The following is a 16,280-nucleotide window of genomic DNA, read 5'->3' as shown; positions in this document are numbered from 1 at the left end:
TCTCTGCCCTGCTTCCCTCTAGGTCCCTCCCTGGCAGTGCCCTGGAACTCCGTTATTCTCAGGCCCCAACGCTCCCCATGGGGAGTCACGCAGACCACTACAGCAGCAGCGCAGTCGTGCGCCGGCCGAAGAGGGGTCGCTGGGCCACACTTAAGGAGGACCCCGCTAAGGTACACTGTGAGGGTCTGTCTAGCATCTCCCTGCACAACCTCGGGGACCCCTTGCATAATAATGAATGATGCTACGTATCATTTTTATAACATTATTGCATGTAGGCAGTGCTAAACAATGGTGATAAGTGTTCAGGAACAATAAATCCATTCCCTCAAAGCGGGTACCTGAGGCAATGGGTGACTAAATGACTTGTCCATATCATGTTGATGGGAAGAGCGGGATTTGAGCCCTGGCTTCCATGGTTCTCCACCCACTGCTGTAACCACTATGCCACTCTTCCTCCTAGAACAGTCGGTCCAATGCACTAATGTCTCTGTTAGCTGTGTCTGGGATGGGACAGGGGCCTTCCCATGTCTGCACTGTATGATAGTGTCACACTGATTGCTCTCCCCCAATCCTATATGCCCTGATAATGTGGTTCCTTACCCCCCCCCATCTGCTCTGTGTGATAGTGTCACACTTATTGCTATCCCCCTCTCTTATAAGCTCTGATTGCATGGTTCCTTCCTCCATCGGCACTGCAATGGCGTCACACTTTATTCAACCCCCTCCCCCCCTGTCCTCTAGGCACTGATAAAAGTGGCCCCTCCTGTGTCTGTGCTGTGGGGTACAGTGAGAAGTGTGACATTACCCCACAGCACACGTTGGTAGAGTGGTTCCTTCCCCCTGTCTGTGCTGTGTGATGGTGTCACACTTATTGCTGTCCCCCTCTCTCATCAGCTCTGATTGCATGATTCCTTCCCCCATCGGCACTGCAGTGGCATCACACTTTATTCAACCCCCCTCTGTCCTCTAAGCACTGATAAAAGAGGCTCCTCCTGTGTCTGCGCTGTGGGGTAATGTCACACTTCTCACTGTACACGGGCTAAGCGGACCATCCGGTCGGTGATGTCTTCGATGACTTTGCTCTTATCATCAATCTGTAAACAACAATTAGACATACGGTTACAGTTCCTTCCCCCTGTCTGTGCTGTGTGATGGTGTCACACTTATCAGTGGCCCCGCTCCTGTACACTGTAATAAAATGGTTTCTTCTCCCTCCCTTTGCCTTCCTTCTGGATATTTGCTCACGTAAGTACTTTCTGTGACCTGAGGTTTCTGGGGTGGGATGGGGAGTCCTATAGAAAAGAAAAGTTTCACTTTGTCTCTTCCTCCTTCCTCCACTGCCTCCTCATCCTCCCTCCATCTCTCCCTTCTCTCCCTGTCTCTCTCCTCCCTTCTTTTTCTGGTCTTCTCCCGGCTGTCTCCACTTCCCGCCCGCCCCATCTCCCTTTTTCTCTCCACCCCATCCCTCCCTGGGTTGTGGCACAGATCCTGACCCTGGATGAGCAGGAATGGGAGCGGGCGCAGCAAGCCAGCGTGCTGGCGAATGTGGCCCAGGCCTTTGAGGGGGACCTGGAGGGCTCGGACGAGGACGACCGCGACGCGCTCTTCAACTCAGCCGACCTGCTGTCCCCCAGCGGCCAGACGGATGTGCAGACGTTAGCCATCATGCTTCAGGAGCAGTTGGAGGCCATCAACAAGGAGATCAAGTGAGGGGGGGGTCACTGGGGCCTGAGGCGGGCTGGGGAGAGCAGAAGGGGGCAATCGAATCCCCTGCTCCTATCCTCTCCATTCCCTGCCCTGCCCTGCTCACTCCCCACTGCCATCAAGCAGTGACAATTATAACCAGGCAATAGCAATCCAGAGAAATCATTATTATAACCCACCTAATCAATAAATGTACACAAAAATCAATATTAGATCCCACTGTGGTAGCGTGTGCGACTGGTGGCTGGGTCACAGCCAGAGGAAGACACCTGGACTGTGCTTTAGTGCTTTTTATTTGCCATCGGCCCGCAGTTTAAAGTCAGCAGTGCTCTTCAGCAAACAAACCAAAGCAGTTCCACGGTAGCCCTTATGCCAGGGTCCACCCAATCTTTCATACAAGTAATCAGTGCGGTTCACCTTACTTCAGGCTAGACGCTAATGTAGCTCAGCTTCAAAATCCATGCAGTTCACCAGCCTTATAAATACCTGCTCCTTGCAGAACCTGGGGCTCCATCTGCTTCCCGGGGCCTCCCTAACCTTCTCAGGCCCTCAGGTTTTAAGGACTGGTGATGGGCTTCTCCCTTCACCCAGGGTTCCCTGCAGGATTCAGCCTTAAGGAGGACCAGGCGGGATACACACTATTCAATATTATATCAAGCCTAATCAATAAAAATACACACTAATCATTATTATAAAACACTGAATCAATAAAAATACACCCTAATCAATATTATCACATCTAGTCAATAAAAATATACACTAATCATTATTACACACCTAATCAATAAAATTACATAATAATCATTACAACATACCTAAATTAATAAAAATACACACTAATCAATATTATCACATCTAGTCAATAAAAATATACACTAATCATTATTACACACCTAATCAATAAAATTACATTTTATTTATTTATTTATTTAATGTCTCTTATATACCGATGTCCGTTTGCACATCGCATCGGTTCACAGTAAAACATGAACTTTATGGGCGAAGCCCTTACAAGGAACAGATAAATACAGTTAACTTTAGGGCGTAGCCCTTAACAAAAACCAAGGAAGAAATACATTGGAGGGGGGTATTGATTTACATACTATAACCTATATATATGTATATATATATATATATATATAAATAAATATAAACATAAATATTATAACATTTCAAGGTACCAAAATCAGAGGCATTTCGTAATCCAATATTCAGGCCGAGTTCACAAGTGTGGATTGGGGTTATCCATTTCGGAAGGAGTTTATGTGATGGGGGGTGACGTAGGGTAGGCTTGCTGGAAGAGCCAGGTCTTTAGTTTTTTTTTGAAAGTGGGTGTATATGACTCCATGCGGATGTCATGAGGTAAGGAGTTCCAGATAGTGGGACCAGCTAGAGAGAAGGCTCTGCTTATGGTGGAGGAGAGTTTGAAAGCATTAATGGGTTGGGAACGTAGGGTTCCTAGGAGAGCTGTGCGGGTGGGTCTGTTGGAGGTGCGAGGGGTGAGTGGAGGGTTGATCCAATTGAGATTGGAGTGTAGCAGACTTTTGTGGATGATGGAGAGTGCCTTATAAAGAATTCGGGAGTGTATAGGGAGCCAGTGTAGAGAGATGAGTATGGGGGTGATATGGTCCTTCTTTTTGGAGTTTGATAGAATACGAGCGGCAGCATTTTGTAAAAGTTGTAAAGGCTTGGTGTGTGAAGCGGGGATGCCAAGGAGAAGTGCGTTACAATAGTCTATTTTGGATAGAATAATAGACTGAAGTACAGTACGGAAATCCATGAAATGGAGAAGAGGTCTGAGTTTTTTTATTGTTTGAAGCTTATAATAACAATCCTTAATGATAGAGTTAATGAATGATTTAAAAGTCAGGTGATTATCTATAAGTACACCTAAATTGCGAACCTGTGTGGGGAAAGAGGAGGATGAGTGTGTAGGTGGAATGTCTGGAAGAGGTTGCTTGTTAGATATGATTAAAAGTTCAGTTTTTTTGGGATTTAAAGCTAGATGCATGTCATTAAGAAGTTGGGTGATGGAAGAAAGGCAGGATTCCCAGTTATGTAGGGCAGTTTGGAGGGAGTCGGAAAATGGGAAAATGATTTGCACATCGTCAGCATAAATGAAATGCTTGATGTGCAGGTTGGTAAGCAGGGTGGTGAGAGGAAGCATGTATATATTGAAGAGGGTAGAAGAGAGGGAGGAGCCTTGGGGAACACCCTGAGGCAGACTAATGGGGTCAGATTCTTTATTATCCACAAAGACAGTGAAGAAGCGATTTTGGAGATATGATTGTATCCAGGAGAGGGCATTGCCGGAGATCCCAATACTCCTGAGGATGTTGAGGAGGACATCGTGGTTGACTGTGTCGAACGCAGCCGAGATGTCAAGCATGGCAACCAGATAAGAGGAACCTGAGTCAGTCCCTCTGATGAGAGTATCATGAAGGGAGAGCAGTAAGGTTTCAGTACTGAGATGTTTCCTGAAACCATGTAGTGTGGGAGGGAGGATATTGTTTAGTTCAAGGTGATCAGAAAGACGAGAGTTGACTAGTTTCTCGAGGATTTTAGCTAGGAAGGGGAGGTTAGAAACAGGTCTGTAGTTAGACAAGGTAGCGGGGTCGAGATTGGGTTTTTTGAGTAGTGGTTTCACTACTGCTTGTTTTAGGAAATTTGGGACTGAGCCATGTTCTAGTGAGCAGTTCAGGATATTTGATAGAGGTTTGGCAATTACTTTGGGTATTGAAAGCAGGAGTTTCGAAGGAATAGTTTCAGAGGGATGCGATGAGGGTTTCATCCTTTTAAGGATGTTTTCTACTTCGAGGGAGGAGGAAGAGTCGAACGAGGAGAGGGAGACTGAAGCGCTAAAAGTCGGTAGGCAAATATTTAAGTTATTATTAGAGAATTGAGTTGTGATGGCGGAGACTTTATTATTAAAAAATTGGGCTAATTCATTGCAGCGATTTTTTGAAGAGTTAGAAATTTGTTGTGTGTGGGAGGGAGAGGTGAGTTCATAATAATCATTACAACATACCTAAATTAATAAAAATACACACTAATCAATATTATCACATCTAATCAATTAAAATACACACTAATCATTATTACATTATTATTATTTAATTATTTACCCTCCTCCCAGTTTCTAACTTCCTGTTAAAATGTAACTTCCATACTTTACCAGTTTTGATGTAAACCGGCATGATGTCCACAACTAATGCCGGTATATAAAAATGTTTAAATAAAAAAATAAAAAATTACACACCTAATCAATAAAAATACAGAATAATCATTATTATATCACACTTAAATCAATAAAAATGCAGAGTAATAATTATTATAGCCTTCCTAAATCAATAAAAATACACAATAATCAATATTATAACACACCTAAATCAATAAAAAATAACAGAAAACAATGTAAACAGAATTTACATACACTGTCTCCCCCCCATCATACCCCCCCACTGCTCCTCTCCCTGCTTTCCTCCTGTCACCTGCCCCTATCCCTCTTCCTACTCTCATACTGTTCCTTTCCCCCATCCAGGCTGATACAAGAGGAGAAAGAGACCACAGAGCTCCGAGCAGAGGAAATTGAGAGCCGGGTGACCAGCGGCACCCTGGACGGCTCTCTGGGCCGCTATCGTTCAGCTGCCTCCATCCCCACCTCTGTCACCACCTCCACCCTGGCCAGCCCCTCCCCACCCAGCAGTGGGCATTCCACGCCCAGGGTCACTCCCCACAGCCCAGCCCGGGAAGGCGAGAAGTTTGTGAGTACCATCTCTGCTGCGGGTCCCCAGACATGCCTGCTCTCTCTTCACAGTTCCGAAATGAAGGGGGGTGGGACATCGGATCTTTTCACTAGGTGGGGCTGGGGCTCTGCCTTCCCTGTTGGATACAGGGTTATACTCTGTAGATGCTATTTTGGGATGCTGGGGGTTACCGCTTCTGGATACTGTTTGAGAAGCTGGGGGTTACTCTCTGTGGGTGCTGTTTTGGGGTCCTGTGAGTTACCCCCTTTGGATGCTATTTCAGGGTGCTTGGGGGTTATTCTCTGGGTGCTGTTTTGGGGTGCTGAGGATACCCCCTTTGGGGTGTTTTGGAAGCTGGGGGGGGTGGTCACCTCCTGTGGATGTCGTTTTGGGATGCTGGTGGCTTATCCCTTTTGGATGCTGTTTTGGGGTGTAAGGGGATTGCTCTCTGTGGATGCTGCTTTGGGGTTTGCAGGGTGTTCCGTGGCTTTCATGGGCCTTTGACCTTTCGTACCCTGCACAGAATCACGTGCCAAAGGAGGACGGGCGAGAAGACAAACCGCAGGCCACAAACGAGACCACACCACCGCTCACACCACGGGCGGTCCGCCTGGAGAGGATGACGCAGGCCCTGGCACTGCAGACCAGTGCACTAGAGGAAGGCCGGGAGTTGCGGGGAAGGTAAGGTCACTGAAGCAGCCATGGGTGGCGGGGGCGAGGAGGGCACGGGATCCCAGAGGCATGCTTTGCTGGCTGAGTGGGAAGTGACAAAGGGGAGTGGATAATGGAGCTCACATTGAGGAGAGAGGGGCTACAAGTGGTGTGCCGCAGGGACTGGTCCTCGGTCTGGTTCCGTTTAACATTTTCGTGAGCGGCGTAATGGACGGGTTGTTGGGAAAGGTTTATATTTTTGCTAATGAGACCAAAATCTGTAACACTAGTTAAGCAGATAAAGTTATCTGGACAAATTAACTCTGTCCTGGAAGGCTTCCATCTTCTCCAGCTAACTTTTATTGGCTGAACAGTTAGGCAGATAAATTGGAGGCGTGCAGAGCAGCAGGAAATTAAAAACCCAAACTTATCCAGACGAAGCTTCTGAATATCGCACCCCCCCCCCCCCCGTGCTTACCCGCTGACACGTTCTCTGTTTCTCCCTTCCCATGGTCTTCCTTGCCCCCTCAGCCTGGGCCAGGAGGGCATGAGCAGTGCCCACAGCAGCAGTCAGGACTCCCTGCACAAGGCCACCAAGAAGAAGAGCATCAAATCCTCCATCGGCCGTCTCTTCGGAAAGAAGGAAAAGGGCCGGATGGGGCAACTGGGCAGCCGGGACTCCCCCTCCATGGGTAAGAGGGCCAAAGCATCCCCCTCCCCCACACCAGCTGGCTGGGGGCCTCGGGCTCGGGCAGAGGGGGCTGCCAGATCTCATCCTTTTCTCTTTCCCTCTTGTCCCCAGCCGGCACCCCTTCGGAAGAGATGTCGCCGGCGGACCCCATGGGTCTCGCCAAGCTTGCGGGGTCGGTGGAGAAGGACCGACGGAACAAGAAGAAGTAAGCTGCTTGCCAGGGTCAGGGGGGAGCCGGGAGCCTGGGCTGGGCGGGGCTTAGAACTCGGAGCAGGGAGCCCGGGCTTGGCAGGGCGGAGAAGCTGGAGTCTGTGCCGGGGGGGGGGGCGACCGACCCTGAACCCAGAGTTAGGAAGCCAGCTAGCACTGGCTTAAATCGTAGGATGAGGAGGGTGGGGCACTGGCTGAATGCTCTGTTTTGTCCCCTTCAGGCATGAACTGCTGGAAGAGGCCTGCAGGCAGGGGCTGCCCTTTGCAGCTTGGGATGGACCCACCGTTGTGTCCTGGCTGGAGGTACCATACAGGATTCTATGGGACTCTGGGGTGGGAGACTCTCGGTGTGTGCTGGGAGGGGGATCCTAGGAGCGGGTGCTTTGGAGGGGTGATGAGCAGGTGGAAATGGGGTGCATATGTGAGAAGAGGAAGTGGTGTGTGTGACAGGCGATGCGGGGTGTGTGAGAGGAGGATGGTACCGGAGTGTGTGCATGTGATAATGGGAGGGGTGACAGGGGATGATATAGTAGAAGATAAGAGTGACAGTGGGGGTGGGACAGTGTATATGACATAGCATGGCATGGGAGGGTACACCAGTTCCTGAATATCGCAGGCCTCACCACCCAGGCCTTGGCATTTGATTCTTGGCTGCCCCGGGGGCACCCGTGCATCTCTCTGATAGTACTGAGTGCCTGCCCGGCGGGGTCCTTCCTCTCCTTGGCTCCTGACATACTCTCCCGCCCCGCAGCTCTGGGTGGGGATGCCAGCCTGGTATGTCGCCGCCTGCCGGGCCAACGTGAAGAGCGGTGCCATAATGGCCAACCTGTCGGATCCGGAGATCCAGCGGGAGATCGGCATCAGCAACCCTCTGCACCGGCTGAAGCTGCGCCTGGCCATCCAAGAGATGGTGTCCCTCACCAGCCCGTCTGCGCCGGCCACATCCCGCACGGTAAGGAGCAGCCTCGTACCGTCCCATACATGGGGTAAGCCCTGTCCAGCCTCACACTGCCTCCTGGGCTCTGTTCTAACTCCTTTCCTTTCTCCTCTTCTCTTATGTCCTGGGTGTGATGGGAACTGATAACATCTGGACCTCGTGAACAGTCCACCGGCAATGTTTGGATGACCCATGAAGAGATGGAGTCCTTGACAGCCACAACCAAACCAGTGAGTCTTAGCACTGAGTTCTCTCCATCCTCATGTAGGGGTCAGAGAGGACCTGCACGCTGTGCAGCGAGTGCTCCAGCATTCTTCCCGGCTCTCGGTGCTGCAGTGGTCACAGTTCTCCACATGACTTATGATCTTGTGTTCTGCACGGTTCTCACGGCTGCCTGCTCCTCCTGCATTCTCACGGTTCTCACAGGTGCCTGCTCCTCCTGCACTCTCACAGTTCCCATGGCTGCCTGTTCCTTTTGCACTCTCACAGTTCCCATGGCTGCCTGCTCCTCCTGCATTCTCACAGTTCTCACAGGTGCCTGCTCCTCCTGCGCTCTCACAGTTCCCATGGCTGCCTGCTCCTCCTGCACTCTCACGGTTCTCATGGCTGCCTGCTCCTCCTGCACTCTCACAGTTCCCATGGCTGCCTGTTCCTCCTGCACTCTCACAGTTCTCATGGCTGCCTGCTTCTCCTGCACTCTCACAGTTCCCATGGCTGCCTGTTCCTCCTGCACACTCACGGTTCTCATGGCTGCCTGCTCCTCCTGCACTCTCACAGTTCCCATGGCTGCCTGCTCCTCCTGCACTCTCACGGTTCTCATGGCTGCCTGCTCCTCCTGCATTCTCACGGTTCTCACAGGTGCCTGCTCCTCCTGCACTCTCACAGTTCCCATGGCTGCCTGCTCCTCCTGCATTCTCACAGTTCTCATAGGTGCCTGCTCCTCCTGCACTCTCACAGTTTCCATGGCTGCCTGTTCCTTCTGCACTCTCACAGTTCCCATGGCTGCCTGTTCCTTTTGCACTCACAGTTCCCGTGGCTGCCTGTTCCTTCTGCACTCTCATGGTTCTCATGGCTGCCTGCTTCTCCTGCACTCTCACAGTTCCCATGGCTGCCTGCTCCTCCTGTGCTCTCACAGTTCCCATGGCTGCCTGTTCCTTTTGCACTCTCACAGTTCCCATGGCTGCCTGCTCCTCTTGCACTCTCACAGTTCTCAGGACTGCCTGCTCTGCCCATGTTTTGCACATTCCTAGGTTTGTCTGCTCCTCCTGCACTCTCACAGTTCCCACAGCTGCCTGCTTCTCCTGCGCTCTCACAGTTTCCCACAGCTGTCTGCTCCTCCTGCACTCTCATAGTTCCCACGACTGCCTGCTCCTCCTGCACTCTCACAGTTCCCATGGCTGCCTGCTCCTCCTGCGCTCTCACAGTTTCCCACAGCTGCCTGTTCCTCCTGCGCTCTCACAGTTTCCCACAGCTGCCTGCTCCTCCTGCACTCTCACAGTTCCCACAGCTGCCTGCTTCTCCTGCGCTCTCACAGTTTCCCACAGCTGCCTGCTCCTCCTGCGCTCTCACAGTTCCCACGGCTGCCTGCTCCTCCTGCGCACTCACAGTTTCCCACAGCTGCCTGCTTCTCCTGCACTCTCACAGTTCCCATGGCTGCCTGCTCCTCCTGTACTCTCACAGTTCCCACGGCTGCCTGCTCCTCCTGTGCACTCACAGTTTCCCACAGCTGCCTGCTCCTCCTGCACTCTCACAGTTCCCATGGCTGCCTGCTCCTCCTGTACTCTCACAGTTCTCAAGACTGCCTGCTCTGCCCGTGTTTTGCACATTCCTAGGTTTGTCTGCTCCTCCTGCGCTCTCACAGTTCTCACGACTGCCTGCTCTGCCCGTGTTTTGCACAGTTCCTAGGCTTGTCTGCTCCTCCTGCACTTTACATTTCCCACATCCTCCTCCTCCTCCTGCGCCATGCACGGTTCCTATGTTTGCCTGCTTCTCCTGTGCTTCTGTTTTTCTGCACAAGGTAACCTGAATGTAGTAACTCTTCTTCTCTGCCTTCCTTTTCATTGCTTCCTGCTCTCTAACCCCTAACCTCTGACAGGAGTCGAAGGAGATCAGCTGGGAACAGGTAATGGGTGCTGCTCCGTCCAGGGTCTGAGGGCCTCATGGCTCAGGCCGCCTGTTTCCTCCTGAGGTTGCATCCTGGGGCCTCTCTGCAGACCCTGGCCTTACCCTGCCCCCGACTTCGGTGGCTGCTTGCCCACCCTGGGCTCAGGCCTCGCAGGGCCATTAATCCCCCCGACCTGCCTTCCTCTGGCTTACCGGGTAGCCCCCTTCCAGGCCGGAAAGCCCTTCCCCCGCTGCCAGAATCTCCCCCGCAGCCTTTCCTCCCTCCCCAGTTGCGCTCTCACCCGGTCTCCCTGCTTCTCTGCCCTTCCCAGATCTTGGCCTACGGGGACATGAACCACGAATGGGTGGGGAATGACTGGCTCCCAAGCCTGGGCCTGCCCCAGTACCGAAGCTACTTCATGGAGTCCCTGGTGGACGCGCGGATGTTGGACCACCTGAACAAGAAGGAGCTTCGCGGGCAGCTCAAGATGGTGGACAGCTTCCACAGGTGAGGTGGGGCGGGAGGAGGGAGGGCGAGGGGGGGGGAGGGCGGGGCAGCGGCCTGTCTCTCACACCTGCTCTCCTCCCTGTGATTTTGGCCCCAGGGTCAGCTTGCACTACGGGATCATGTGCTTGAAGCGATTAAACTATGACCGGAAGGAGCTGGAGAGGCGGAGGGAGGAGAGCCAGAACCAGCTGAAAGGTAGCGGGACCTTCTCCGACCCCGTGCACGCTGTCCAGCCGTCTGTCCCGGGAAGGGGATGGGGCACTCTGCACTCGCAGGAGTCTTCAGCAATGCAAGTTCCTGCGTGCCGAGGCCCTTCCTTAGCTCTCCTAACCTCCAAACGTCAATGTACCTGGACAATAATTGTTGATAATCTCCACTCAAAGGGCTTGTCCCACTTTACAGCACAGTATCCCCATTCAACCCCCCTTTAAATTATTATTCGTGTATTTCTATGGGATTTAGGTTTTTTATTTATTTATTTATTTTCTTTTCACTTACTTCGCCAATGTCTGTTCTTATTTTTTTACAAAAAAAATTTTTGAAGATGGAAGAGGAAGTCTCATTCAACGACCCTTTCAATCAACTTCAAATCCATTGAGTTAATAATGTTGGTCTTTGGTTTCTATGTTTAATCACTGACATGCCACCCTACCTTTCCTATTATTTTATTCAAAACCCAAAATACATCCCACCCACTTATGTTTTATTTATTTAAATATTGCAAATGCAATTTCTTAGTTATTTAAAAGGTTTTTCCGTCTTTCACTTAGCTTATCGTGGTATCATGTAACTATGTTGATTGCCCTCCCAACATGGCCATGGTTCGAAATATCCAGATTTCTTCTTCAGGGGAAACTGTTACATGTCCTTCCATCGCAGTGAGATGGAAAATACACGAATAATAATGTAAAGGGGGGGTTGAAGGGGGATATTGTAACGTACCTGGACAAGCATTTGTGCAGCACGTGTCTGTGTGTGTCTCTGCACGTGTGTGTAAGCGTGTGACTCTCTCTGCGTGTGCTGGGTCTCTCCAGCTCTCTGTCACTGCACATGTGTGTAACCATTCTGGGTGTCTCTGTCATTTCATGTGTGTGTAACCGTGTGTCTCTCCGGCGGTCTTGTCTGCACCTGTGGGTAACTGTCTGTATGTCTTTGTCACTACACGTGTGTGTAAGCATGTGGGTCTTTCTGCATGTATACGTGCCTGTGTTTGTGTGTAGGTCTCTCGGTTTCTCTCTCCCCCACACATGATGGTTTGGTCCTATGAGCGAGTGATGTGTGCAGAGAGATGGGGGAGGTAGAGGGGGGTGCAGGGGTGAATAACCCATCTCTGTCTCTCTCCCTCAGATGTAATGGTTTGGTCCAACGAGCGAGTGATGTGTTGGCTGCAATCTCTGGGCCTGAAGGAGTTTGCAGGGAGCCTGCAGGAGAGTGGGGTGCATGGAGCCCTCATTGCACTTGACGACACCTTTGACTTTAGTGACCTGGCGCTGCTGCTACAGATCCCCACCCAGAACACACAGGTCAGGGGCCTGGGGAGGTCCTGGGGGGGAGGGGGCACTGCTGCTACAGATCCCCACCCAGAACACACAGGTCAGGGGCCTGGGGAGGTCCTGGGGGGGGGGGGGGGGGGGGGGAGGGGGCGCTGCTGCTGCTACAGATCCCCACTCCGAACAGAGAGGCCAAGGACTCAGGGGCATCGCTGCTATAGGTCTAGCGCTGCTTATGTGGTGTAGCACTATAGAAATGTGAAATAGTAGAGTTAGAAGGCTGGTTGGGGTGGCCCTTACATCCCTCTTGACTGGGATGGGTCGGGGGCAGTGTCCGCCCCAGTTCCTCACCGCTCTGTCTTTCTGTCTCATTTTTACAGGCACGACAGATCCTGGAAAAGGAATTTGCCAACCTTATCAGCATGGGCACCGACCGCAGGCTGGATGAGGTAAGGGTGGGAACGTGGAGGGGGGGTACATTGAGAGGGAGGTGCGAGACAGGGGCTGGAAAGGAGTGGAGGTAAAGCAGGAACGCCCCCCCCCCTCCCTCCCTCCCAATATTTATTCCATACCTGTCTCTCCCTCCACCCCAACCCCCTCCAGCCGGACAGCACCAAGCCCTTCAGCCGCTCCCCCTCCTGGAGGAAGATGTTCCGAGAGAAGGACCTGAGGGGGGTGAGCCCCGACTCTGCCGAGACGCTGCCCGTCAACTTCCGCACTGCCACTGTCTGCTCCATTACCTCACCGGCACTGCAGCTCCGCAAGATCCAGTCCGAAGGTATCAGAAACCCTCCGTCCCCTTCCCCATCCTTGTCACTGGCAGGACACTGACGGGAGGAAACGGACACTGCTGGGGACCCCTCCCTCAGCATTGACAGGGCACCGCTGGGAGAAAGCTCACACTGCTGGAGACCCCCTCCCCCAATACTGACAGGACACTGTGGGAAGGAAGCTTACCTTGCTGGAGACCCCCTCCCCCAGTATTGACAGGGCACTGCTGAGAGGAAGCTCACACTGCAGGAACCCCCCTCCCCCAATACTGACAGGACACTGTGGGGAGGAAGCTCACACTGCAGGAGCCCCCCTCCCCTAATACTGACCAGGCACTGCTGGGAGGAAGCTCACACTGCTGGGGACCCCTCCCTCAGCACTGACAGGGCACTGTTGAGAGGAAGCTCACACTGCTGGGGACCCCTCCCTCAGCACTGACAGGGCACTGTTGAGAGGAAGCTCACACTGCTGGGGACCCCTCCCTCAGCACTGACAGGGCACTGCTGGGAGGAAGCTCACACTGCTGGGGACCCCTCCCTCAGCATTGACAGGGCACCGCTGGGAGAAAGCTCACACTGCTGGAGACCCCCTCCCCCAATACTGACAGGACACTGTGGGAAGGAAGCTTACCTTGCTGGAGACCCCCTCCCCCAGTATTGACAGGGCACTGCTGAGAGGAAGCTCACACTGCAGGAACCCCCCTCCCCCAATACTGACAGGACACTGTGGGGAGGAAGCTCACACTGCAGGAGCCCCCCTCCCCTAATACTGACCAGGCACTGCTGGGAGGAAGCTCACACTGCTGGGGACCCCTCCCTCAGCACTGACAGGGCACTGTTGAGAGGAAGCTCACACTGCTGGGGACCCCTCCCTCAGCACTGACAGGGCACTGTTGAGAGGAAGCTCACACTGCTGGGGACCCCTCCCTCAGCACTGACAGGGCACTGCTGGGAGGAAGCTCACACTGCTGGGGACCCCTCCCTCAGCACTGACAGGGCACTGCTGGGAGGAAGCTCACACTGCTGGGGACCCCTCCCTCAGCACTGACAGGGCACTGCTGGGAGGAAGCTCACACTGCTGGGGACCCCTCCCTCAGCACTGACAGGGCACTGTTGAGAGGAAGCTCACACTGCTGGGGACCCCTCCCTCAGCACTGACAGGGCACTGTTGAGAGGAAGCTCACACTGCTGGGGACCCCCTCCCTCAGCACTGACAGGGCACTGTTGAGAGGAAGCTCACACTGCTGGGGACCCCTCCCTCAGCACTGACAGGGCACTGTTGATAGGAAGCTCACACTGCTGGGGACCCCTCCCTCAGCACTGACAGGGCACTGCTGGGAGGAAGCTCACACTGCTGGGGACCCCTCCCTCAGCACTGACAGGGCACTGTTGAGAGGAAGCTCACACTGCTGGGGACCCCTCCCTCAGCACTGACAGGGGCACTGCTGGGAAGAAGCTCACACTGCTGGGGACCCCTCCCTCAGCACTGACAGGGCACTGTTGAGTGGAAGCTCACACTGCTGGGGACCCCTCCCTCAGCACTGACAGGGCACTGTTGAGAGGAAGCTCACACTGCTGGGGACCCCTCCCTCAGCACTGACAGGGCACTGTTGAGAGGAAGCTCACACTGCTGGGGACCTCTCCCTCAGCACTGACAGGGCACTGTTGAGAGGAAGCTCACACTGCTGGGACACCTCCCTCAGCACTGACAGGGCACTGTTGATAGGAAGCTCACACTGCTGGGGACCCCTCCCTCAGCACTGACAGGGCACTGTTGAGAGGAAGCTCACACTGCTGGGGACCCCTCCCTCAGCACTGACAGGGCACTGTTGAGAGGAAGCTCACACTGCTGGGGACCCCTCCTTCAGCACTGACAGGGCACTGTTGAGAGGAAGCTCACACTGCTGGGGACCCCTCCCTCAGCACTGACAGGGCACTGTTGATAGGAAGCTCACACTGCTGGGGACCCCTCCCTCAGCACTGACAGGGCACTGCTGGGAGGAAGCTCACACTGCAGGAGACCCTTCCCCCACCAGTGACTGCTGGGAATCCCAGCAGGACAGACTGACTGCCCTCATCCCCTCATGCCTGGCATCCCAGGCAGGGCTGCATCCAGTGAAGGGTGTGTGTGGGAGGGGGATGGCTGGAGCAGGGGATCCTGGGGCCTTCACGCTCTCCTCCTCTCTTGCAGGAAGTTCCTCAGGAAGCCAGCGAGCTGACATGTCAGTCAGAACGTACTCCTGTTAATGCAGGCCGGGCATGGTGAGTGTCCTGGGGAGAGGCGAGAGGGAGAGGAGAGGGAAGGTGGGATCACAGGGAGGCGGGAGGGAGGAAGAGGGGATAGCCAGGGGAATTGTGGGGAGAGGCTGAGCTCTGACTGTGTTCCCCCCTCTCTTACAGGTGACAGTATTGTGGCAATAAGACCACTGCAGGCACTTTCTGACGCCGTCGTGGGCTGGCTGAGCGGGGACTGGCACTTCTCTCACTGGACGAGGGGGGGGGGGGGGCAGCTGCTCACCACCACCTTGGAAAGGGTGGGGGGAAGGGGGTAATATCAAGAAGATACCCCCATCACCCCCCCCCCCCCCAGTCTCTGCTCTTTTGTTCTGCACTTGAAATGCCGCCACGTGGGGTATTAATAGTAAGGGGAGGGGGACGAGGGCATCCAGGTCCCTGCTTCCTGGGGGTGGGGGGCGGGGAGCCCTTGGGTTTTTTTTAAATGTGAACTTATCTGCGTGGCACGCAGAATGCAGACGTCTTGCTGCTGGTGGCCTTCAGCAGAAGGACTTACCCCCAGGAGGGTGGGGGTGGGGATGTTAATGATGCATTGGTGCTGGTCCTGCTCTGGGGTAGAGATGGCAGGGCCAGATCCAGTTCTAGTCTTGTATATGCATGGATTTGTTGCCCTCATCTCCCAGGGGAAAGGGATTGGGCAACACAAGAACTGGATCAGCCTGCCCTGATGGCTTGGGGTAAAGCGGCAGTCACTGAGAGAGAGAGATGGAGTGACTGTGAGGAGCCCTGTACATAGTCCCCCACCCCCGTTTCCTATATGTCACCCAGGTAGTTACTGGAGGTGGGCCCCAGACCCCGTTCTCTGTATATCACTCAGGTACAGTGACTGTGGGTGGGCCCCAGACCCCCTTCTCTGTATATCACACAGGTACGGTCACTGTGGGTGGGGCCCAGGCCCCCTTCTCTGTATATCACACAGGTATGGTCACTGTGGGTGGGCCCCAGACCCCCTTCTCTGTATATCACACAGGTACGGTGACTGTGGGTGGGCCCCAGGCCCCATTTCCTATATGTCGCACGTCTATCATTGTTATGGGTAGGCCCCAGGCCCCATTTCCTGTAAGTCACCAAGGTACAGTTAGTGTGGTAGGCCCCAGACCCTATTTTCTGTATATCACACAGGTACAGTGACTGTAAGTGGGCCCCAGCCCCTGTTTCCTATATATCACACAAGT

The 16,280-nt window shown here is 53.5% G+C and overlaps 1 protein-coding gene across 1 annotated transcript in view; it reads left to right on the top strand.

Moving 5' to 3' along the window:
- The window catches only part of PPFIA3 (PTPRF interacting protein alpha 3), a 32,784-nt gene extending 17,413 nt beyond the window's left edge, over window positions 1-15,371 (top strand). Inside the window, exons 7-22 of the mRNA XM_029585812.1 lie at window positions 23-170; window positions 1,486-1,706; window positions 5,246-5,468; window positions 5,974-6,131; window positions 6,633-6,793; window positions 6,904-6,997; window positions 7,224-7,305; window positions 7,754-7,954; window positions 8,107-8,169; window positions 10,375-10,550; window positions 10,648-10,745; window positions 11,898-12,073; window positions 12,421-12,489; window positions 12,644-12,818; window positions 15,002-15,072; window positions 15,211-15,371. Coding sequence (XP_029441672.1) covers window positions 23-170; window positions 1,486-1,706; window positions 5,246-5,468; window positions 5,974-6,131; window positions 6,633-6,793; window positions 6,904-6,997; window positions 7,224-7,305; window positions 7,754-7,954; window positions 8,107-8,169; window positions 10,375-10,550; window positions 10,648-10,745; window positions 11,898-12,073; window positions 12,421-12,489; window positions 12,644-12,818; window positions 15,002-15,057 — 2,101 coding nt within the window. The 3' untranslated portion in view covers window positions 15,058-15,072; window positions 15,211-15,371. The remainder of the gene's footprint in view (window positions 1-22; window positions 171-1,485; window positions 1,707-5,245; window positions 5,469-5,973; window positions 6,132-6,632; window positions 6,794-6,903; window positions 6,998-7,223; window positions 7,306-7,753; window positions 7,955-8,106; window positions 8,170-10,374; window positions 10,551-10,647; window positions 10,746-11,897; window positions 12,074-12,420; window positions 12,490-12,643; window positions 12,819-15,001; window positions 15,073-15,210) is intronic.
- The last annotated feature ends 909 nt before the right edge of the window (window positions 15,372-16,280 follow it).

The sequence above is a fragment of the Rhinatrema bivittatum genome, unplaced genomic scaffold (assembly GCF_901001135.1).
Source record: "Rhinatrema bivittatum unplaced genomic scaffold, aRhiBiv1.1, whole genome shotgun sequence".
Taxonomy (NCBI): domain Eukaryota; kingdom Metazoa; phylum Chordata; class Amphibia; order Gymnophiona; family Rhinatrematidae; genus Rhinatrema; species Rhinatrema bivittatum.
Note: the sequence above shows the minus strand (reverse complement) of the source record. Positions and strands in the feature narration are given on the sequence as shown.